This window comes from Passer domesticus, chromosome 3, assembly GCF_036417665.1.
Source record: "Passer domesticus isolate bPasDom1 chromosome 3, bPasDom1.hap1, whole genome shotgun sequence".
NCBI classification, from domain to species: Eukaryota; Metazoa; Chordata; class Aves; order Passeriformes; family Passeridae; genus Passer; species Passer domesticus.
This window is the reverse complement of record NC_087476.1, coordinates 103,342-126,392: the sequence shown is the minus strand read 5'-3', so window position 1 is coordinate 126,392 and position 23,051 is coordinate 103,342. Positions and strand designations below refer to the sequence as shown.

The following is a 23,051-nucleotide window of genomic DNA, read 5'->3' as shown; positions in this document are numbered from 1 at the left end:
TCTCTGGACAACCTGTGCCAGGGCCTCAGCACCCTCACAGGGGAGAATTTCTCCCCAATATCCCATCTAACCCTGCCCTCTAGCAGTGGGAAGCCATTCCCCCTTATCCTCTCACTCCAGGCTCTTGTCCAAAGCCCCTCTCCAGTTTCTTTGCAGGCCCTTTAGACACTGGAAGGGGCTCCAAGGTCTCCCTGGAGCCTTCTCTTCTCCAGGATGAACAATCCCAATTCTTTCAGCCTTTCCTCACAGAAGAGGTGTTCCAGGCTTCTGATAATTTCTGTGGCCTCCTCTGGACTTGCTCCAGCAGCTCCATGTCCTCCCTGTGCTGGGACCCTACATCTGGAAGCAGCAGATGGGGGTCTCACCTAAACAGGGCAGAGGAACAGAGCCCACCCTCCCCTGCTGCCCTCACTGTGGGATTGGTTCAGGACACAACTTATGCTTGGCCTTGTTACATCTCATGAGATTTCCATGGGCACAGCTGGGGAGCTGGTCCAGGTTCCTCTGGATGGCCCTGTCCTCCAGGTGTGTCATTGCTCATCTTGGTGTAATCTGCAGGCTGGCTGAGGGTGTACTCAATCCCTTCATCTGTATCATAATGTGGATATAAAATAGTACTGTCCCATACAGACCCCTGAGGGGCACTGCTTGTCACTGATGGCCACCAGGACTCTGAGCTGTGAGCACTTCCCTCTGGACACGGATGTTCACCCAGTTCCTCATCTAGCAGACAGTCCACCATCAAACCCATCTCCCTCCAGTTCAGAGAGAAGGATGCTGTGAGGGACTGTGTGAAAGGCTTTACAGACATCTAGATAAATGACATCCAAGGCCCTTCCCTTGCTCACTGATGGGGTCTCTCCATCAGAGAAGGCCATTGGGTTGGTCAGGCAGGACTCACTGTTGGTGAAGCCATGCTGGCTGTCCTGAATGACCTGCCCTGCTTGTCCTGAATCCCCTTCCCATTCCCCATCTGCCTTAGCACTGCTTCTAGAGGGATCTGTTCCATGATCTTCCAAGCCCCAGAGGTGAGGCTACCAGGTCAGTAGCTCCCAGCGTCCTCCTTCCTATTCCTTTTAAAGATGGGTACAATGTTCTTCTTTTTCCAGTCACTGGGGCTTCACCTGACTGACATGACTTTTGAATACCACAGACATAAGTACTGCAGAAGAACTGTGATTTTCACTGTCAGGTGTGATGAGATGAAGCAAGACATCCAGTAACTAAGTTCAGCATTAGCTATGACTCAAGAATGCAACACTGCCAGTTCATGAAATCTGGACATGGTCAATCTTCCCCAAAGGAGCACTAAGCAAAAAATCAGGAGTATTTCAGATGTGCTTCTCACCTCCCTCCCTCCATTTAGGCATATCTGTCTCTACCTCTCCCGACACATGCCATCCTGCCACATGGCCTGAGGTGCTTGCCTCACCCTCAACTTCTTGTCCCTGAAGAGCAGTTTGTGGCCTGTTTCATTGAGCTCCAGCCAATCGATCTTGCTGTCATGACTGATTGTGCCAGTGTTGTAGCCACCAACAAGGTCCACTTGGGAAGGAAAGAAAGGAAACAGTGTCAGTACCTGATGTACTTCAAAGCGCTCAACACCCACAGCTGTGCCAGAGGAATCAGATGCCTGGGACCTATTTAGGGCAAGACCCTCAGCAAAGACACTGTGACATGGATACCAAAAAGCAGTGACATTTTATTTTGATGCCTTCTCAGCAGCAGCAGCTCTCTCCCACTGTCTGTGAGCATGCACAGCTCATGGGCAGTGCAGGTACAGAGTCTGGATCCAGGACACAATCCCAGCCACCCATGGCTGTGTCTATGACAGGTAGCATCCTGTCCAAAGCAGGACAGCCTGGTTTCCAGTGGACTGCTGCTAGGCAGAGGGAATGCAAAGGGGAACTTCAAGAATCTGTTGCTTGGTACAGGGAATGCACAGAGGACCTTCAGGGATATGCTGCCTGGCACAAAAAAATGAAAAGGAATAAGGAAGGCTGGAAAAATCCAGGGAAGGGTAAGGAGGGTCACACTCACCTGTTGCTATAGTCTTGATGTCTATCAGGTAAGCCAGCCTCTTGTTCTCATCCACACCTCGCTGCTGTCTCTCATTGATACGGACACTGTGATTTGAAGGGAATGACTATTACCTTCACTACTCCCAAAATTCACATTTGAATCACAGAGTCCCTCCTGACTTCCCTGCAGTTTCTCTGAGCACATGGAGCCTCTGCAGCTCTCTGACCTGTGACACTTGCCCAGTAGCTATAGCTGCCTCAAGTGAGAACAAAGCTTTCTGATGCATGACTTCCCCCTGAAGCTGCCCCTCTGGTTCAGGGTCCCCAATAACACATTAGTTACATTGCTCTGAGCAGCCCATGATCACCCCTTCTGAATCAGAATATGAGGTATAGAATTTTGGAGGGACAGAGGAGGTCCTGCTGGCAACTGACACCCTAATGATGCTGTACCAGGACCAGCTGGATGCAGAGTTGCCTGAGAACATGCACAGGAGGTTCAGCAACAGCCATGGCAGGCTGCACCAGGATCAGAGGAAAAGAGGCTCTTGTACTTCTAAAACTTGACAGCCTGTAATGTGGCAACTAAACCCATGACTGGCCCCTGTGAAGTGGTTGTCTGGGGGCTGCATGCTACAGCGTGGGACACCTCCAGTGTTACATATCTGATCTCACTTTCCTAAATGCCTGTGCTGGTTACACAGGCAGATGTAACCATTACCTGACCAGATGAGGGTTCACAAACTCTGTGCGGACAGATCCCAGAATGTCATTGCTTCCATATTCCACTAGTGTCAGCTCTCCAGCATTAAAGATCATGCAGACCTGATGGTGAGAGGGGAATACACTTTCAGAGTAAAGCCACAGAAACACTCACACCTACCAGTGACGGGTAGGAAAGAATTCTGCTGCACACAAATCTAAATTTAAATACTCTGGGATGACTAAGGAGCTGTTCTTGTCTTTTTGTTGTGACTGACAGCTTTTCCTCAAGGCTGGGGATTTTAATTGTGGGCCTATCAGTCCTGCAGGAGTCAAGCTCTCCCCATGACAGCTGTATTCCGTATCTCTAACACCCTCTCTGGCCACTGATCTTTTATTGCTTCTCTCTCCTTCAGGGTTATGACTTACATAACTCATCAGTCCACACACTGAGTTTATTCTGTACCTGGCATGTGGAAAAGGCAAGTACAGGGAAGAAGCAGATTAGGATCTGCATGAAGAGGCCAAATCCAGGCAACTGCTGAGAAACAGGGTTTTCCAGAAATGCAGGTGACACTTTTCTTGCTGATGCATACACAGCTCTACACACCATTTATGGGGAGCATTGTGTCCCATCCTACTTACATTCTCATTGTCGAAGAAGAACTTCTCATTCCCCCCAGATCCTTGCCAGGCCACCTACAAAGCAATGGCATGGGGTAAGGCTGACAGGCTGACAGCTCCCCCAGCACCAGTCTGCAGATGATGGGGTCCTCTGTCCAGCTTTTGGCTCCCACAACAGACAGCATGACTTACATTGCACAATGGATTGTATTCTATCACTTTATCTGTCAACACTGTTTTTCAGTCATTCCCAGCTTGCAAATTCCACATGTTCCTCTCCTTTCTTTAGACTCAGCTTCAGACTCGAGCTCTCTTTGTATAGCACATTACTGCCTTTCTAACAAGAGGCCTTTATGGGACCAAGGCACTCCCTCTATCCTAGACTTCACAGACCCTTCTCCACCTTCCCCAGACCAGCTTTATTACAAAAAGCACCCAAACAGCTCCTTTGCCTCTATTAATCATAGCCATGGAATTACTGCTAACACCTGTGGGAGCAGAATCTTCTCACCACATGTAGCTGAAACCCATTTTTTTAGGGTCATTCTAGCAATGGCTGATCAGCACGGTGCCAGTAGGAGAACAACTGACTGGAAATTTGTGTAGGGCACTGGATAATACAAGAGCTGCTGTGGTAACAACAGGCAAGTGATCAGAGAAGCAGAAAACTGAAAGCCAAGGCTACAGCAGTCCTCTTCCCTCACAGAGTGGAGTGCAAACTCCAACTTACTGCTTCAAAGGAACTCCAGTGAGACAGCAAGAGAGCAAACGGACATCTCACAGCCTTGCTCTTTCTGAGAAGTGAGTATAACTGTGCAATCAAAAGAAAAACTCAGTGCAGCAACATGCAGAGAAAGCTAGGAGCTTCATTCTGGCCAAATTCTCAGTTATATTACCAAGTATCAGCATTCTCCAGCACAAACCTCCAGTCAGAGCCCCTGCTCCAGGAGAGATTAATTAGCTCACCATCGGTCTGATTAAAGGTATGTGACAACTTGGTGAACAAAGCAAATATGTCCTTGAAGCCTATTTAATGTTTTTATTAGACATTAGCCTATTGCCCACATTCTCCAGGCTCAGCACATGGGCTCAGCACTCAGTGCACTGCAAGGCTCAGGGGATGGACAATTTTGTGTGAATTGTCTGGTATCAGAAATGGCACTGGCATAAGCTGTGGGATGCAGCCATGAATTGTTTTTTGATGATTTTATATTTTGTTTCTTTTAAACACACTAAGATTTGTACGTTCACATCTGGAATGTATATATGTGAAATATCCAGATTTGGGCCCCCAAGTAAAAGAAAGACTGATATACTGGAGCAAGTTCAGCACACTGCCAATCAAGATGGTTGGAGTGAAGCACACTGTGAAGAGAGGCTGAAGGAATTTGGCTTCTTCAGCCTGGAGAAGGGAAGGCATAGGAAACCTCTAATACAGTGATGCCAGGCTTTTTTTGGCAGATGCAGAGTGAAAGGATGAAAAATGATCATAAAACAGAAATCAAAATACCAAGAAGACTTAGAAAAATGTTTTCCTTCATGAGTACAGTAAAGCATTGGAATAGAGGACTAAAGAAATTGTGGGACCTGAGCAACAACATCTGAATTTAATATTGACTTCCCTTTGGGCAGTAAGTTTGATAAGAGACCTCCCAAGGCCCCTTTTAACCTGAATTGTTCTATGATTCTTTGAAAAGAGGGATTGTTCCCATGCAGAAATCATATTCTCTGAGTTATGAAGTTAAGCATTTGACAGTCCAGAAATGCCACCAATTTTCCAGTACCTCACTGAGCTTGTTGGAGCTGACATCACCCAGCAGTAACGTGTCTGAGGTATGGGCCACCAGGTACCTGTCCTTCCCTAAGATCTTCACCTCATCAATCTCATAACCATACTGGGATTTCAACACAACTCGTGTTCCTGTGGAGAGGTTCTTCACAATGACCTAGTGAAAGTGAGAAAAAGCAGTATGAGGCCATACACAGAGGAACAGCACAGACTTCTTGCCCCATGGAAGATTAGGCAACAGACGATACTAGGATATTTAGACATCCCCAACACTTCTCTCAGCTTTTTTTAAAAACCTTACCATTCCTTTTGCATAGGATGACAGCTGTAGTAGATATGTGGGATTCTTACTTTTGCCATTTACAAGTTACTAGCCTAACTGGAGTTCCACTCAGGCCCCCAAGCATAGGCCCCCTTTGAAGAGTCCTATACTCTCTCCCCTGACTGCACAGGGGTGCCTAGGCTGCCAGCTCACCCCATCTGAACATTCTGAACAAGGTCAATTTGGCTGAAATGAAATCACTTTAGAAGTCTGCACATGACATGGAGGTACCTCACAAAAATTCACAAGGTAGTAAATTACCTCCATGGTCTCTTATGTGATCCAATTCCCACCCAAACATAGCCCTGTCCCAGGCATATCCCTTATGCCTTTCTCAACAAGTTGGCACGAACAAACCATAGGTACAGAACTCCAAACACATCTAGTTCTGGCAAACATCCCATTTTCATCAGGAATTTCATACCTCATTAGACACCCTCTTACCTGGCTTGGTCCCACATATGTCATTTCAAATTTATTTTTGTAAATGGTTTTGCGAAGGCAGCAGTCAAACTGTTCAACTCCTCCACACAACGTACCCTGGGGACAAAAACACATGTGGTCAGTGAACTCTGTTAAGGGGAGAGATTCCAGACCCTGCTTACATGAAGAGGATCAGAGGTCAGACACAAACACACCGGTCCCAGCTGTTCTGGAAAACAAGGTTCAAGCACCCACATGCAGGAGGACCAGCCCTATTTTGACTTTCTTTAGACAACAGAAAGACTGAGCCATTCTCAGAAAAAGTTAAGATTACCAAATGCTGGCATGAATCTGGGATGAGAGCAGGTGGGGTTAAAAAGCACTTTTATCCTCATCTTTCCCATTATTCTTCTCAGTTTCCCACTTCTCCATCTCTCAGCCCCCTAGTCTCTCCTGCCTTCCAGAAGAATCCTTTCACCTTTATTTCTTTCTTCATAACATCCCCATTCTTTCCACTGATCTCCTATCCCTTAGCCCCTTCCCCTTCCCTGAAAATATCTGTTCAATAATTCTTGGTCTGAAAATATTTCAAGAATTCTTGATTGTTTAACACAAAACCATAAAAAAAACTAATATAGAAAAGTCATAAAGAACATAATTTATAAATAATTTAAGTGTTTGAAGTTAGTCAACTTACTACAGAAAATATGCAGGAAGATCAATTTAAAGAGATTTAAAGAATAATCCAACTTTAGAGAAAGACAGATTAAGGCTTGATGGCTAAACGTTGAAGAAAGAGAAGGCTGAATTGAAAACACAGCACAGAAACACAGAATGTAATTAGCAGGTCAGTTTGTATACTGCTTCTCATGGGTGCCCAGAGGAAAGAATGCTCCTGAGACTGCTCTGGAGAAGCTATGCTCATTTCATCATGCTTCTGAGAAAAGAGAAGGGCTGCTGCAACCAGTGAGCCATCACACCAGCATCCAGAAGGTTCTGCAGCTCCACACTCACACACACGACTGCAGCAGGTCCCCTGCACCCCTGGGTGAGGTGTGACCACACCAGGATGACCACGTTCAAAGCCTTCCCCTGAGCACACCACTTTGCTCCCGTGCACAAACATCCCCCTGGTGGGAGACTCGAGGGCTCAGGCCTCCTGACTGATGACACAAACCGCACAGATCCGTGAGCCATCCCTCTTCCATGCCAGAGCTGTAATGGTGTACAGGTGAGCTATTTCTTTGGGCTTGCCTTCCTCCCAGGCACTGCGCCGTGGGCTCCAGTTCAGAACCCGTAACCTGGGAGAGAGAGGAGATAAGAGAGACATTAAAACCTGTGTATGGCTGACAAAGGAAGGACTACAAAGAGGAGAATTCTCTGTCAGGTACGTGGTACCTGTCATAGCTGCCAAGGACAATGGACTGGCCGCTGGGACTCGTGGCTGCTGTGGTGAATTCCTTCTCTGATGAGTCCCGGCTGTAGTCAAAGGTTTGAATCACGCTGCCTTCCTTCCCGTAAGCGACAATCTTCTTGTCACAGCCTGCAGCCACAATGCTGCTGGATGCCCAGGCGAGGGCGTAAGGAGGACAGGGATGCACCGCCAGCTTACCCTACAGCAGACAAGAACACTCTGAACACGGGAATGGCCCCAGCTCCTAGCTGGCCTCTGTGCTCAGCTATCCCAGTGGGGACCAGTATGGGACCTTCTGTAAAGCCCAGTTCACGGGGGCAGCTTTGTCTAACTGCCTAGTCTGTAGGAAGACAAACCAGAACTGAGAGATTTATCAGCTATTATATTCATTAACTGTGTGAGAAGAATTCTAATGCCAGTAAGAAGACTGATACCATTAACTAGACTGAAACTGAACTCCCAACACAGTAGAGTATAGATGGATCTTCATGATAGTATGGCAGAGAGCAGCCATGCTCAAACTGCTTCAGCTGGAAACAAAAGATCTGAGAACAGCATCCCCTTCATCACAGCCTGAAGCACAGAGAGACTCCTGGCACAGCGGAGTGGGAGGCTCAGGAGAAATGCTGAGTGTCCAAGGATAAAATGTGAGACTGAGATTCAACATTAACTGTGGTAACTACACCCTACTTAGTGTGGGGACAAATAGCAGCCACCCCAGGGAACCCCATCTCTTCAAGCATCATTCTCCTGGACACTTGAACATCAGATCTTTCCAGATACCTGAACACCCTTATGCCTCATACATAAAAACATGAATTCCCCCCTTACCACTGCCCTCAGTGCATTCTAAAGCATATAATTACTGTTCTGCCTTCATTAATGTTTTCCAAAACATTTGCTAGCAAGCACAGCCTGCAGCTCCTCTCCAGATTTCCACTCTCTCCAAGCTTGATCCCTTTCCAGAGCTCTGCAGCTGGGAAGAAGGCTGTGCAAATAGGAATTTTGCTCACTGAGAAAGATCTTTGGTACCTGTGATTCACCTGAACCCTCATCATCAAAGAAGAAGCGTACTATGGTTCCATCTGCATGGCCAGACAGGATTCCTCTCCCTGACACACTGCAGAAAAACACAGACAGGATGATGCAATGTTACAGGAAGACTTGCATCTTCATACTCATATCCCTGTCCAGAGCAGCCATTCCCAGGCTAATGGCTGATGTTCCTCATCACAAGAACCTTCCCCAAAGACAAGACAAATATCAAGTACCTGTGCCAGTGTCTATAAAAAGAAAGCAGACAAAAGAACCCCGAGTGGAGAGTGACCAGTTAAGTGTCTTCATCATGTAAAATCACAATAAAAAACTTTCTGTATTACTAAAACCCAGAAGATAAGTGACCTTCAGTGGAATAATGACTCTGCCTATAAGTGCTTACAGCAGTGTGCATCAAACAGCTCTTGCACTGGAACTGTTCCAGAAGTGAGGCTGGGTGTTATGATACTAGGAATCCCTGAAAGAAACATAATGTAGGCAATAAAAAAACCTGGGCAAAAACTCCAGGCCTAAATCCATTTTTTATAGCATTGACGTCTTGTGCTTCTGGAGATAAGCAGGAAGAAGAGAGCAAAGAAAAGAAACAGGCCGAAAACCATGTACCCAGAGAAACACTTTTTAATGAAGATTAGAAGATTCAAGAACAGAATACAAATTCTATGGACACTGTAGCAATCCAGCAATCATGTACCAGTCACCAGAATGAGAGCATTTAGTGAAAATTCCACTCCTAGGATCATGAAACATCTCAACTTTTAGGTAAAGAATACTAAAATAGTTGGAATTAAATCTTATTAATGAAAATAATTTTAAATTGCACTTTATGGTTATATTCCTAATTACAGCCTTGTCAAAGGTTTTATCTGGCAGAATGTTAGGTTTTTTAGCCCTTAAACATGATTAATGTTAGTTATTACTTAGATAAAGAGGACAAATGTAATCTTTATAAAGTCACAGATTCAAATACATCAATGAATATAAGTAAGCTTATGGAAACTTTCACCCTCAACTGTGTTTGAAGAACAACCAGACTGCTCCTGTGGCACAGCCAGGTACCAGATTTTAGGAAGAGATTCCTTCTGGAGAGCACAGTATGTTATTATCTTGACAACAAAGTGACAGCAAAAGAACACTGGCAACCTCCCACACTGGTCCCTGTTATGCCAAGCCAGCAGCACGTGTGAGACTGAGCCAAAACAGGGCAGGCCAAAGCAATACCATACTCACTTGGAAGTTAGTGACACCACGTAGGAATCTGTCCCATAGATGGTGGAAGACTTGTTGTTCTTTGTATTTGCTAAACGAACCTGAGAAAAAGAAAATGGTCAGTGTTGCTTTCATCAGTAGAATGCGGATCTCCCCCAGTGTAAGTAACATTCCCAGAGGTTCCCCTGTTCACTCTCAGGGAAAGAAATCACAGGAAGCTCAGTATGTTATAGAAGAGGAAAAATTGGAGTCACATTTCCACATTTCTAGAAAAGTTTGGAGAAATATCCAAAAGATCCAGTAGAACCTCCAGGGACTAACTGTGAACCAGAAAATTCAAGTCCACAGTGTAATCCCTCTGTTGCTGTTACTGTGGCTCACAGTGATGGCTCCTACCCTTCAGCCCAGCCACTGGCAGACCCTGGCAGACCCCACAAGGGAAAGAAAGTCACACAAATAACAAGTTTCTCTACCTTTCCTTCAGCAAGACCAAAGACAATGATATTCTCTGCTGGCCACAATAAGCAGGTCACAGCACTCTGCAAAGGAGGAGGTAAAAAGAGAGGTAAGAGCTCCACCCTACCCAGCTTCCTACCCCACTGCCACCTAAAACTGTTCATGAAAAGACACTGTTCAGGCAAGAGAGATGGGGCATTTGGACAGGCCTTACATTAGCTGAAGATACTGGACAAACCTTACTTCATGCTGAAGTGTAGACTAGCTAAAAATGAGCTGGGGCAAAGTAATTGAGCACAGGAGGACTATGAGAGGGCAAAGAAGTTACAGGGATGTGTTCAGTTTGGAGCTCTTTTGTGAGTATTTCTTACTGAGCAGTGCTTGGCTTGCCACATACTGTTGGTGAATGTATAAAATCATGGCTGTTTTGAAAGATTTTTTGCAACATGTATAAAATACAATTTCACTGTGACAAGTTCTGCAATAGCTATGAGAATACTTGTCCATTGGATCTTTATTTGATTAATAAGAAATAGTGTTTATTTTTATATTGATGAGTAAGATGGTTATTAGATGCTACCAAGTAGGTCAGGTAGAAACACGCTCATTAAATCCAACCAAAGGTATTCTCAAAATCTGAGGTGAAGTCAGGATGAATAAAGCTGACCACAAAACCCAACTGTAAGAGAGGGCCAAGAAGGTTTATGAAAGCCCTTCACATCTACCCTGCCAGAACTCCAGTCAGTAAGAAGGCTGGTGTTTAGCACTGTGCCACCAGCACGAGCCTCGCTGGCTCTGCCCCATTTTAAGCATGTGGGACTGCTTAAGATACATATCAGCATTTATTCATTCCTCATCTATTTATCTAATCCTCCATCTCTGCTCTGATCATTCATATCAGTAAACACAGCTACAATCAGACAACAAAATGTCTCAAGGTAACCAAACTGTTCATAATTTAAATGTCCAACCAATGACCAAGACCAATTTTCATTACCCCTGTTTCCCAGGAATTTGTGTGTTTACCTCATTATCTGTCAGACTTATTTTCCACTCTAACACAACAAAATCTTGGGAACAAGCCTCACACAGTGGTGATGTGCTCATTGTTTGTCCTCCTGGCCCTCAGCAGGAGGCTTGGCTTGCCAGTGTGATCACACACTGGGATCACTGTGTGTGTGAGAGGGCTCAGTGGTAGCAGAGGGAAAGGGCTCAATAAATGATCTGTCACATTGACTAAACATTTCAAAAATTTAGTTACAGGAGAAGTATTACAGCATAACAGCATTAAGTTACAGCAGAAAGCCAGACACAGTGGTAAAACCCCAGACATACAGCATCAGGAAAAAAAAAAGGATTTAATGTGTTACAAGTGACAGAAAAGGCATGGGGAAATGAGAAATGAGAGAAAAAATACTGAATTTCTACATTAAAAATACAAAATCCTGTACATGTGCCATGCACAGCATCTGAGCTTGTGAGAGGCCAGGAGGCCCCCACTGGGCTGGCAGCTGGAGGGGCAGGCAGCAAGCAGTACACAAGGACAGAGTTCTGCAGGGAGGCTAAATGTGCCCACACCTGCGACAGCCACCCTGTTCAGGAAAGGGACAAATGGACACCAAGCCCGTTTTGCTCTATTTTCTTCATAACACTCTATTCTCACGACCACTCAGTGCAGCAGCTCAACTGCAGACAAACCAGAGGCTGACCAGCAGCTTTCCTGTCACAAAAACACAGAACTCTCTGGGCTCCCTGCAGCAGTCAGAGCAGCCAGTGGCAGGCCATGACCCAACCCTAACACAAAAGCTTTCAACCCAGAGGCTGAGGCTACCCTTCACCTGAGAGACAGCTTGAGAAAGCCTGGCACAGACTCCAGCAACTCCATCAGGAGCAGCTCTGTCGACGTCTTCAGACGATTTGGACATGAAGGATGATTCCTCCTACCCTGCAGAGAACTTTCTTGGTGACACAGAGACTATGGGGTGATGGCACTTGCCTGGAAAGCCTGGGGCACCTGTGGGACTTTTGCCTCTGAAGGTACTAGTAGTCAGTACTCTGTATTTTCTCACTCTGATGGCTTTCTGTGCAAGCAATTCATAACACCTTTGCCTTTTCCAGGCAGATCTCAGGGCAAGCCTTGGCAAACACCTACTGGGCAGACTGCTCTCTGACACAGGCAGGCTGAGCCAGAGCAGCAGAACACAGAGGTGGCCAAGGAGCAAACCTGACAGAAATCACAAATCTGAGGCAACTGAGCATGTGGAAATTGCACAGTTAGAATTCTGCACACTTTACATTTTGTTTAATAAGGCATCTTGGAGTTTAGAGCTGCAAACCTGTGAAAAATAGTTGGGCTCTGAGTGTTGCATATTTTTCCCTTTCAACTCCCTTAAAACAATCCGTCCACTGATGCCTGAAGTAGTCCCCAAAGTTTTGTAACTGACTGCATTGATCATTCAACAATTTACTTGGTTGCACCCAGGCATTAAGACACCTCTGAAGCCTGATGAGCAATACGTGCCTCAGAATTTAGAGATTCTCTTAGGATCTCTAAAGGTCAAGTACAGTTTGGCGAAGTACACCCGTGAGTATGAGCAGAGAGATTTCTCACTGTCTTTTCCTACATATGCCGGAGGAAATGACATCAAACAGAAGTCTGGGTCTCACCGTTTGGATGAACTTGTTGCATATCACCTTCTTGTCACCCCTGCAGAAAAATATGAACAAAAATTACTGTCAGCAACCCTACACATTCTGATCACCCTACTGTTTATACACAGTCTAGGTTGATATTGCCAAACACAGTCCATTGAAGTTTTGCGTGCTGCTAGTCTATCACAACTTTAGGCAAAAAACCAAAAAGACCCCTAAAGTCTGAGCTTCCAAACTCCTGGTGAACTGCTTTTGTGAGTACCATTAGCACAACTTCTGCCAGCAAATGAGGCTGCAGTGGGGCAGATGTGTGCCATTGCTGCACACATGATGGCAACACAGACTCCAGCTAGCTGCACGCACAGCCCCGGCTCTGAAAGGGCCCTGCTGAGGAAACCTCACCTGCTGCTCCCTTCAGGCACCTGTGTGGCTCCCTGCAGGCCAGGACATGGGCACTGCAGTGTGTGCCAGGGTGAGGATCAGCCTAAGGGAGCCCATGGCAGGGCGGAATGGAGCATGCTGGACCTCACCGCACACTCACCACTCCTCGCCGATCCTGTACACGTAGACAACGTTGTCTGTCTGCCCGATGGCCAGTTTAGTGGAGTCCGGCGAGAAGGCCATGCCTTTGACCACGTAGCTCTTCCTGCCGTACTGCGGAGGGGGTCGGTGTGACCAGGGGAAGGCCGGCTGCCCCAGCGCTGCCTGGCCCATGCCCGGCCCCGCTCACCTTGGCGTCTGCCGGCTTGGTGGAGAACTTGTCGCGCCGCTCGCCCTGCTCGTCGTAGAGCAGCACCACGCGCTCCGCCGTGCACACAGCGAAGCGGGCGCTGCTGGCGGACCAGGCCATGCAGGTCACCCGCGCCGTCCCGTCCTGCGGGCACACACGGCTCAGCGGGCACACAACCAGCCCCAGCGGGCACACACGGCTCAGCGGGCACACAACCAGCCCCAGAGGGCACACAGCTCAGCGGGCACACAACCAGCCCCAGCGGGCACACATAGCTTAGCGGGCACACAACCAGCCCCAGCGGGCACACACGGCTTAGTGGGCACACAACCAGCCCCAGCGGGCACACACGGCTTAAAGGGCACACAACCAGCCCCAGCGGGCACACACGGCTCAGCGGGCACACAACCAGCCCCAGCGGGCACACACGGCTTAAAGGGCACACAACCAGCCCCAGTGGGCACACACGGCTCAGCAGACACACTACGCGCCCCAGACCGGTCAGGGCCGCTCTCCCCGACCCGGCCTGGCCCGGCCCGCTCCCCTGCGGCCCGATCCTCCCCAGCCCGGCCCGGTCCGACCTGCGGGGCCAGCAGGGTCCGCACGTGCCGCAGCTGCATCGCGCCCTCCGCTGGGCCCGGGCCCGGGCCCGGGATGGTGCCACGGGCCGGGCTGGTCCCACGGGCCCGCTCCGCCGCCGCCGCCGCTGCGGAGCTCGCCTCGCCCCGCCCCCGCTGCCGTGGCAACCCCGCCGCCTCCGCCGCGCTGACGCGAGCGCGTCGAGCCCGCGGGGACCGACCCCCCGCACACCGGCAGGGAGCAGCTCGGCTCGGCTCGGCTCGGCTTGGCTCGGCTCGGCTCGGCTCGATCGCGGCTCCGCTATGGAGGCGCTGCGGGCGGCGGGGCGCGCCGTGCTGCGGAGCCCGCGCCTCGCCCGACACGGTCTGGGTCTCCGCCGGCGGCGCAGTGAGTGCGGACGGGTGCGGGTGCGGGGTCGGGGTCGGGGCCGGGCATCGCTCCGGGCGAGGAGCACGTAGCTCGGCGCAGTCGGGCTGGGAATACGGCCCCTGCCTGCTGCAGGGCAGTCTGAGGGGCCTGGAGAACTGGGGGGCGGAGCGGCCGTAGTCGGGTTAGGGGAGGTGAGGGGGCCGGGCCGCAGGGGCCGGGGCACCGTAGCGCTGCAGCTTCTCGCCGAGCCCTCCCTGCCCCGCTGCCCGTGCTGTCGCCTCCTGCCCCACTGCGAATCGAGGCCACCCGCGCCAGTGGGCTGACGGGCCTGGGCGGCCGTGCCAGGCGCTGGAACACGCTGGACTGCACCGGGGACCTTCCCGGCCTCCGCGGGCCTCGGGCCCCTCGGGCTGCCACTCCTGGTCCTCTGCGAGTGTGCCAGGCCAGCCCCTGCTGTCTGCGGCCCGGCAGGATCCGAGACCGACCCATGACACATCCCTGGACGTGTTCAAGGCTGGGTTGGACAGGTCTTGGAGCAACCTGGTCTACTGGAAGGTGTCCTGCCTGTGGGAGTGAAACTGGATGAGCTTTAACGTCCTTTCCCACCCAAACTGCTGCATGATTCCATGACCCTGCAGGTACCCTGTGGCACAGGAGGGCCGCATTTGGCTGTTCTCAGTCAGCTGCTGAGGCTTTGCTGGAGCACCCACACTTGCCCTGGCAGCCCTGGTATACATGGACTGTCCTCAGAGTTTGGAGTGTCAGAGGGTTCTACTGCCCGGGGTGGAGGTCACTGGTGCCTGCATGGCACCAGGCGGCTTCCCTGATAATTGGCACTTGTGGAAGAGTATGCTGTGCAAATAAGGTCTCCTGATTTCCCTGTGGGTTCAGATATTCCAATTATGAGTTGGACCCTTCTGCAAGTGTGCCAGTAATGCTCAGGGAGCAAATCCCAGGGAAGAGGTGAAAATAACCCTGAAAAGTATTAGCTTAGTGTGAACAGTACATAGCTTGGCAATTCCTATCTCTTTCTTAACAAAGCATCTGTGGTGCAGTTGCTTCTCAGTCATCCCAGATGGGACCACAAGTGCTGACTAAGCTGCCCCTGCCCTGGCACCCTGCTGCTGCAGGTGAGATGCCAAGGGGTTTGGCTTTGCTTACACTGGGCCAATCTGGGGATTTTGATCTGAGCATAGCAGTGAATGCTCTTCAGGTGTGCCATCAACTCAGGTGGCTGAGATGAATGCACTGCAGAGAACATTTTGTTTGTAATGAAACAGAAGAGACCTAGGAATACAAGGTTTTTGCAGACAGCAATGAGGGCTGCAGCATCCTCAGCCCTGTGCAGATATGCAGGAGCTGTCTGTCAGCACTGACAGAGCCTGGACTTCTGGGGCTAGAGGACTAAAGCTTCAAGGGTGAACTGCCCACTCCTTCTGTTCCTCTTATGAGAGTGGCACAGAGCCAGGAGAGTGTCCTGCTGGGGGCAGGAAGCAACATTGCTGCTGGGAGCCATGGGTGGGGGGGTGGCTCTGGCAGGACTAGCTGTGGAGCTGCTGGCACATGGCTTCTAAGGGCTTTTGTCTTTGCAGAGCTTCCTGAGAGCTGGGCCGATATGCAGGAGCCACTGCTTGAGGGGATGTGCTTCACCCTCAAGTATCTGGGCATGACGCTGGTAGAAAAACCAAAAGGAGAAGACATGGCTGCTGCTGCCATCCGCAGGATCGTGGCCACGGTGAGACTCGGTCCTGGGGCCCTGGTGTGTGGGGTCAGAGCCCAGCTCCTGCACTCCTGCACAGGGGAGTGTCTGTGTCCTAGCCCTGAGCTCCAGTGAGGGACTGTGCCCTTCCCAAGAGGAGGGTGGCGTGCAGGAGGCTACTAGTGTCTGCCTGTGTGCTGTGGGGAAGCTGTCTTCCTGCTGGATAGCCCCAGCCACCTGCTCCTATGCCTGAACCTGGCTGGGAGCAGAGCTGTGCCTGCCACAGCATGGAGAGAAGGGTGAAGTACTGGGAGAAGTGGGTTCTGTCCTTTCCTGTGTGTGTGGCAGTAGAGTGAACAGATTTGAAGAGTGTTCTGTGCAGGGCGTGCCTTTTTGCCAGACTCTGCTATCCCATCCCTACAGCAGGAGCCTTTGCAGAAAGTATCCAAGTGAGTGATACTGTACACTGTATGTGTGGGGCTCCTTCCAGCAAGGGGGTGAGGTGAAGACCCTTGCCAGGTTTGCAGAGATTGCTGGTGTTTTTCCATTGCCAGGCACGGGTTGGAGCTCGCAAGTTTCAGAAGGTGATTCTGACAGTGTCTCCAAGGGGCATCTCACTGCAGGATGCAGACACTAAGGAGATGGTGGAAAACATCTCCATCTACAGGTGGGCATGTCACGGGTATGGGCTGGGTGTTCCCCAGCAGCCAGCTGAAGACTAACGGGAATTTGAGCAGCCGGGGAGGGCTGGGCCTTCTGTCAGCAGTACCTTCAAACTTAGGTCTTTCCTTGGCTCCCTGAGGCTTGTGCCCTCTCTCTGCTGTGCTCCCATCACTGCCTGAGGCTGAGTGTAGGCAGGGTCATGGGTAGTCTTGAGTTCATCAGCCCATCCATCATCTCCTGTGCCCTGCCTCTGTATTCTGGCATTCAGCAGGATTTTGAGGCTTGTGATTGGAAAAGCCTCACAGTTGGGACTGCATGTCTGCCTCCACTGCCATTGGACCACCCTTCTGGCTGCAGCTTCTTGGGCAGGCTAAAGGCAGTTGCTGTGAGAACTGATGTTAATTTCTCCTGCTGCCACTTGTCCATTGGCTGGCTTGGATGTCTGTGGGTGCTGGGTGTGAGGGGCAGTAAATGTGCAGTCTGGTGACTAGATGGGAAGCAGAGCCAGGACATCTCTTTGCTGCAAAATGTAGGTCTCAGCACCAGAGCTGATGTGCCAGGTCAGACCATCCTTCTGCCTGGCCCCCAGCTGTGTCCTTGGAGGCAATCACCCGTCCTTCTGTGCTCCTCTTGTCCCAATGCTTGAATTCACACACTGGGTTGAGCTGGCCATCAGAAAACTACAGGGCACTCTGGGATGACACAGGAGGAGGGAGTGCCTATGGATGCAGTGATCTCTGCCGCAGGTACCAGGCAGCCTCTGGCCCTTGCTGGGGGTTTGGGCTGCCTGGTCAGCTCGGGCAAGTGAATGCCTCAGGTTGTCAGCAGTGCTTGCTGGTGTGCTGGGAGTGCAGCAGAAGTGCCATTCCAGGGGTCCTGGATTGTCCTGACAGCTCCTCTCTGCCCCCAGGATCTCCTACTGCACGACAGACAAGCTGCAGAACAAAGTCTTTGCTTATGTTGCCCAGAGCCAGGAGAGCGGGGCACTGGAGTGCCATGCCTTCCTCTCACCCAAGAAGAAGATTGTAAGCACTTACCTTCTGCTCTGGCTCTGTGAGGTATGGGTGGGAGCAAGGGCCTGCTTTCTTCCCCTTCAGTGACAGAAGGCCGTTACCTGTGCGAGCCTTAGCTGGATTTGGAGTCAGGGAGGAGGTGTGCTCGTGTGCTGCACAGGCGGGGAGTGAGTAAAGGGGGGTTTCCTGTCCCAGCTCCTGAGGAGTTCCTGTCCCAGCTCCTGAGGGTCTGCTTTCAGGGGTGGCTCAAGAGCACCCCCAAGGGCTGACAGACAGAAAACTAAGCTCTGGCCTTCCATCTGTATGTTCTGGAGAGAAAGGCAGCAAGGGATGCTGGGGGGTCTTGGATTTCATGGCAGTAGGGTTATCCTGCACTGTGGGCCCAGGTGGAAGCAGGCATTCCCTCTCTTTCATGTACACAGGCCCAGGCTGTGACTCTGACTGTGGCCCAGGCCTTTCAGATGGCACTGGATCTCTGGGAAGCAGCACATGCAGGTAGGAGGAATTTCTCAGATGTATCTCACTGCATAGCTCTTGAATCAGTGTCTCTCTGGTGAAACACACCAGGCAGGGAGAATGTTTTGTCCCTATGTTGTGTTCTCTGCCACTCCCCCATCTTCAGCTGGGGTGGGAAGTGTAGCTGCTCTCTATGCTGAACTGCTGTGCATTGCCTGAGCTGTAGCCCAGCTCAGGGCTGGTGGTACCTGGCCCAAGCAGTGACCCCTCACATTTGTTTGCACCCTCCTGCCAGCACAGCAGAGATTCCCTGTTCCTCACCCACAGTCTTGCCTGTACATTCCCAGCTGGGCTTTCTGCAGGTTGCAGACACTAACTCTGCTGCTTTTGCCCCATCCCAGGCTCTAGGCAGGATCAGCCCCTTCACCCTTCATGTGTCTTGGAGAGCAGTGAGGCCGGCAGACCCCGTGAGCCAGCCCCCCCAGGGAGCGCTCCCTTCACACACCACTTTGGGGTACAGTATGTGCAAGTCAGGCCCATGCTGAGGGCTGTCTGGAATTAGGGCAGGGACAGAGTGACCCCTCTGCAGCTCCCTGCTCCTGCCCTCCCAGAACCCTGCTGATACCTGCACAACCCCCACCACACATGGCAGCCTGATGTGAGGAGGTGCACTGTGATGCATGGCTCACACAGCAGGTGCAGTTCCTTAGTATCTGTGCTCCAGGAGCTCTGCTGTCAGACCCAGCACTGCTGCAGCCTCAGCTCTGCTCTGCTGGCCCTGTCATACAGGGACCTGGGACCTGGGTTGCACACCTGGTTTCATGGCTGGGCTGAGAACTGCCTCTGAAGGAGAGGACCCTTGGATCATAATCCTGCCAGCCTGGGCTAAGGCTCAGCCCAGCCCATCTACAGTGTACCTACCTCCTGCATGGCCACAGCAATTGGAGCATTGTCATATTGGTCTCACTATGTCCCTGTCTGGGAACTTCTGGATGCTTGGTCATTGAACTCACGCTTCCAGTGTGAGTCCACCCTGGCAGTGCTTGGGGTTGTACCTGTGTGCAGCCTGCTCCTGGTAGTCTCTGCCTGCCTCTCCAGCTGCAGGGTGTGACCACCCACCACTGTCCCTGGGCAGAGGTACACTGTGTCAGCAGCTCTGTGAGCATGGTCCATGCTCTCAGCTTGTGTTTGGGCCTTTGCACCTGGAGGGGATGTGGGACTAGCTATCGCCTGTCTGTCCTTGTGTGCCCAAGCCCAGAGGGTTCTGGCAACCCAGCACTCCAATCTTTCTCCCACTGCTTGTGGGAAACCTTTGTACTGTGCCTAGGTAGTGAGTGTCTTGTGAAGGGGCTGGACGGGGTCTGAGCAGCCCAGCCTCACTCCTGGCAGAGACCTGCCCATGCAATGAGATATCATGGTGGGGTTTTGTTTGTTTGCTTGCCAGGAGGAAGAGGAGGAGGAGGAGGAAGATGATAATGTCAGTGAAACCTTGTCTGGGTAGGTGATGAGCTGCTGCTTGTATTCAGAGATCTCTCTGATGAAACTTGTCTTGTCTCCTTCTCTGTGCCCCCTGCAAGGGGAGCTGCTTAGGCCATGGGCATGGTGGGATCATGGAGGAGAGCTGCATGGGACCAAGGGGGAAGCTTCCTGTATTTCTCTGCTTCTATCCACTGAAAACTCGAGTGAACAGAGGGTTGAGTGGTGGAGGAACAGACCATGCAATCTAGCTTTTGCAGTAGAGATTTGGGGTACAGATACTGACCCCCAGGATGCACCCAGAGATATTTCTTACTCTGTTTCTGCCAGTCTTTGTCGGGGCAAGCCTGTCCAGACATGTCTCTGGGACTCAGTTATCCCCCTTCTCCCACTGATTTCCCTGGAGGTTGGACCAGGATGGAGGCCTGGTCATGCTGACTTCTGTGTGGACTGGGGTGTGGGCTGAGCTTGATGGTGTGTGTCCTGTGCTGGGGAGGTGCTGATGGAACAGTCCAGCAGCGGATTAACCTGCAGGTCTGCAGAAGTGCAGGTGGTGGGCCTGTGAGGCCTGTTCCATTGTGGCTGTTCTCCATGTACATGGCAGTGGGCACCCAGCTGGGTCTGGCAGGTCTGAGCTTGGCTTGAGCTGGAGCCAATGTGTGCACAGGCTGGAGCTGTATGTGTAGCCCAATGAAACACCACCCCTTTGGACATGGAGCTCCTGATGGGAAGGAGATATGGCTTTGCAATCTCGGGACAGGCTGGCCTGGGAGGAGTCTGGTAGCAGGGGGCTTAGGGCCTTCTGCACCCCCATTGCCTGCTGCTGTTGTGCCATTCCTGCTGTGCCAGCGTCATGAGCATGCCGTGTCTCTCAGGAGGCCATGCTTGGGGTATGATGGATGCTGTGTTCTCTTCCAAAGCAGCATGGAGGAGCTGGGGAGGGGACTCCACAGCCCAGCAGGTAAGTTTCTTCAGTACTGCATTGGCTCATCCCCCAACATGTCCTCTGTAAGGCAAAGGGAGGGCTGATGCTCACCTGGGAACATCTGCTTCCCTTTGCCGGCTGTGCTGGGCTCCCAGCTGTACACCTTATGGTCTGTATCTTCCTTTCTCTCCCTTTTCAGAATTAACACCTCTTGTGCCCCCATCGAGCTCTCCTACAGCACAGCTACTGTGCTACCGCCTGGGGCCACCCCCGGACAGCTGGATGGTGCTGGGAGGGGCTGCAGACTCCCCCAGCACTGGCACCAGGACTGCTGGCCCCAAGACTCCCCTGGGCTAAGCCAAATCTCTGCAACAATGGACCAGCCACTCAGGATTCACCCTGTGCCTGCGCCTGGGCCAGCCAGTGCCTGCCGCTGCCCTGGCACTGCCCTGCTGGCACGGGGGCTGCTGGCACTGCTGCCATGGAGTGCACAGGCTGCAGCACCTGCTCCCTGCCATGTGCCGCCTGCATGAACCGCCTCGAGCTGCAGCTGCTCCCAGCTTGGGCGGGGGGACCTGTGCTCCTCGCTCTGCTCACTGCCAGGCCGTGCAGGGCCACCCTGCGTGCTCTGAGCCTGCCTGATGCAGGCAGTGTACACCCTCAGGGAGCAACAGCTCTTGGTCTGGAGCAGTGCGTGATGAAGGCCTTTCCCCTGCAGTTCAGCCCCACACCCTCTCACAAATGAAATTACCTGGTTTTTAAAGGAAAGCTCTGCCTTCAGAGTGAAATAAATTGAGTTTTTTATTATTGTCATTTGGGTTTGAGTGCTGAATGAGCACCATGCATAAGTATGCATGGTACGGTGTCTTCTGCATTGCCTGTGGTGAGGGTTGCTGTGCCCCATGCTCATGGAGCCTGGAACTCCCACATCTTCCTTGGCTGTGAGCTGTGAGGGAACAGTTCCTCCTTGTGCTGAGGGCTGCCAAGGCCCAGGGTGCCTCTGTGACTGGGGAAGAGCAGGCTCAGGCTGTGCTGTACTGGTGTCTTGAGCACCTGTGAATGTCACCTGCACTGATAGGAGTTGATGCTGACCATGCTGAGGTCAGGGCAGGCACAAGCCCTTGTGTGCCAGCTGCTCTGAAGTGTCTCTGCCCTGCTGCACCCCAGCTCTACAGTAGTACTCTACAGAGGCGATCCATGCACTTGGTTTCCTTCCCAGATGGAGCAGGGGAGGCTGCAGCATGTCTAGTTTCTTTGGCAAGTGACAGCTTGCAGCTGTGTTCTGGCCAAGCCCCTCACTGCTAGGTTCCTGTCACATCTCCTTCTCACACTGGTGGCACTGAGAGCCCAGCTGAGCACCGATGGCTGGCTGCAGCTGGGGTGGCAGGGCCAGTCTCCCAGCAAGTGCCATAGGCACTCAGGATCACTCAGGAGCTGTGCATGGTTTTTTTCACTTGAGGTTTTGCATATTGAATGTGGTTTCATGCCTCTTCTCCCTCAGCTGGGAGTACAGAGCAACATGTAACGTGTTAGGGTGAGTAGGTCATTGTCAGGCCCTCAGCTTCCAGCACTCCTCTCTGCACTTCCCTGCCCTCCTGCACAGCCATGGTCTGAGAAGAAGTGGTGACTTGGGTTTTTTTTTTTTTTTTTTTTTTTTTTTTTTTTTTTTTTGTTTGTTTGTTTGGTTTTTTTGGTGGGTTTTTTTGTGATTTTTTTCTTTTTTTTTTTCTTTTTTAGCAGAGGGAAAGAGCTTTTTCCTCAACAACACACCCTGATTTTACATTCAATGTCAGACTTATGTTCCTTTTTATTTAGTCAAAACCTCTGCCTTTTGATCTTTTTCTTGTGCCTGCCCTAGTTCCTCACCTCTGCTACACAGTCTGATCCTTTGTGATTTTTTGTGTCTCTGGCCTATCTAAAAATCTCATGATAGCAGGCATGTCTGCTATGACTTTGCAAGACAGAACTTGTAAACATTTTCCAGGGCACTAGAACGTTCTTAAAACTCTTGTATTTCCCTGACAGCCCTAGTTTTTCTAATACACCTCCTTAAAAAGCGCTAGCAGGCAAAACAAGGTGTTCGTGTCTCTGCATCCCACTGCCATGGTGCTGTTACTCCTCAGGTACCCCTCTCCACAACTGAGCAGGGAGCAGCCCAGGCCCCTCTGGCCAGCAGCCTGTTGGGGTCAGACCCTGTTCCCCTTCTCGGTCCTGCTGCTGGGATGTGTCTGCTCTCTGCAGAGAAGCAGCCATGATGTCACCCTCAGTGGGACAGCCTGCAGCTGCTCCAGCAGCATCACAGGGCCCAGCCTGCAGCAGCAGCTGCTCTCCCTCAAAGGCCATGGGGGTGTGAGGTGACCATGGAGGGCCTCCAGCTCTTGCACAGCATGCAGGACCAGATCTCCTATGGCCAGGATATGTGCATTCAAGAACTTGTACATGCATGCATGCATGGACACACACAGAGACCTGAAGC

General features: G+C 51.1%; 2 protein-coding genes across 6 annotated transcripts in view; one reads left to right on the top strand and one right to left on the bottom strand.

The window, feature by feature from the left end:
* IFT172 (intraflagellar transport 172) overlaps positions 1 to 14,139 on the bottom strand; it is a 37,574-nt gene extending 23,435 nt beyond the window's left edge. Inside the window, exons 1-15 of the mRNA XM_064411358.1 lie at positions 13,977 to 14,139; positions 13,396 to 13,539; positions 13,207 to 13,319; positions 12,681 to 12,720; positions 10,031 to 10,096; positions 9,579 to 9,658; positions 8,328 to 8,415; positions 7,280 to 7,494; positions 7,059 to 7,182; positions 5,903 to 5,998; positions 5,132 to 5,293; positions 3,369 to 3,422; positions 2,743 to 2,846; positions 2,041 to 2,126; positions 1,433 to 1,545 (exon numbers count right to left, since the gene is read on the bottom strand). Coding sequence (XP_064267428.1) covers positions 1,433 to 1,545; positions 2,041 to 2,126; positions 2,743 to 2,846; positions 3,369 to 3,422; positions 5,132 to 5,293; positions 5,903 to 5,998; positions 7,059 to 7,182; positions 7,280 to 7,494; positions 8,328 to 8,415; positions 9,579 to 9,658; positions 10,031 to 10,096; positions 12,681 to 12,720; positions 13,207 to 13,319; positions 13,396 to 13,539; positions 13,977 to 14,015 — 1,524 coding nt within the window. The 5' untranslated portion in view covers positions 14,016 to 14,139. The remainder of the gene's footprint in view (positions 1 to 1,432; positions 1,546 to 2,040; positions 2,127 to 2,742; positions 2,847 to 3,368; positions 3,423 to 5,131; positions 5,294 to 5,902; positions 5,999 to 7,058; positions 7,183 to 7,279; positions 7,495 to 8,327; positions 8,416 to 9,578; positions 9,659 to 10,030; positions 10,097 to 12,680; positions 12,721 to 13,206; positions 13,320 to 13,395; positions 13,540 to 13,976) is intronic.
* Positions 14,140 to 14,156: 17 nt separating this feature from the next.
* On the top strand, positions 14,157 to 21,388 carry LOC135295718 (low density lipoprotein receptor adapter protein 1-like). 5 transcript variants are annotated; one of them, XM_064411365.1, is made up of 10 exons: positions 14,218 to 14,240; positions 14,272 to 14,361; positions 15,936 to 16,078; positions 16,597 to 16,709; positions 17,616 to 17,730; positions 18,141 to 18,213; positions 18,576 to 18,688; positions 19,619 to 19,671; positions 20,526 to 20,611; positions 20,775 to 21,388. In XM_064411365.1, exons 2-10 carry the CDS (start codon positions 14,277 to 14,279, stop codon positions 20,930 to 20,932), a joined length of 939 nt encoding a protein of 312 aa, XP_064267435.1. In that variant the 5' UTR covers positions 14,218 to 14,240; positions 14,272 to 14,276; the 3' UTR covers positions 20,933 to 21,388. The 5 variants fall into 5 exon arrangements, with proteins under 5 accessions (XP_064267437.1, XP_064267436.1, XP_064267439.1 ...); XM_064411367.1 differs by having other exon boundaries at positions 14,157 to 14,361; positions 20,574 to 20,611; XM_064411366.1 differs by having other exon boundaries at positions 14,157 to 14,361; positions 20,571 to 20,611.
* Positions 21,389 to 23,051: the final 1,663 nt, after the last annotated feature.

Excerpts from the sequence above, each read along its gene's own strand:
- LOC135295718 (XM_064411369.1), top strand. The coding sequence starts at position 14,277 with ATGGAGGCGCTGCGGGCGGCGGGGCGCGCCGTGCTGCGGAGCCCGCGC. Across the intron at positions 14,362-15,935 it reads GGGTCTCCGCCGGCGGCGCA|AGCTTCCTGAGAGCTGGGCC; the intron begins GTGAGTGCGGAC and ends TTGTCTTTGCAG. Across the intron at positions 16,079-16,596 it reads TCCGCAGGATCGTGGCCACG|GCACGGGTTGGAGCTCGCAA; the intron begins GTGAGACTCGGT and ends TTCCATTGCCAG.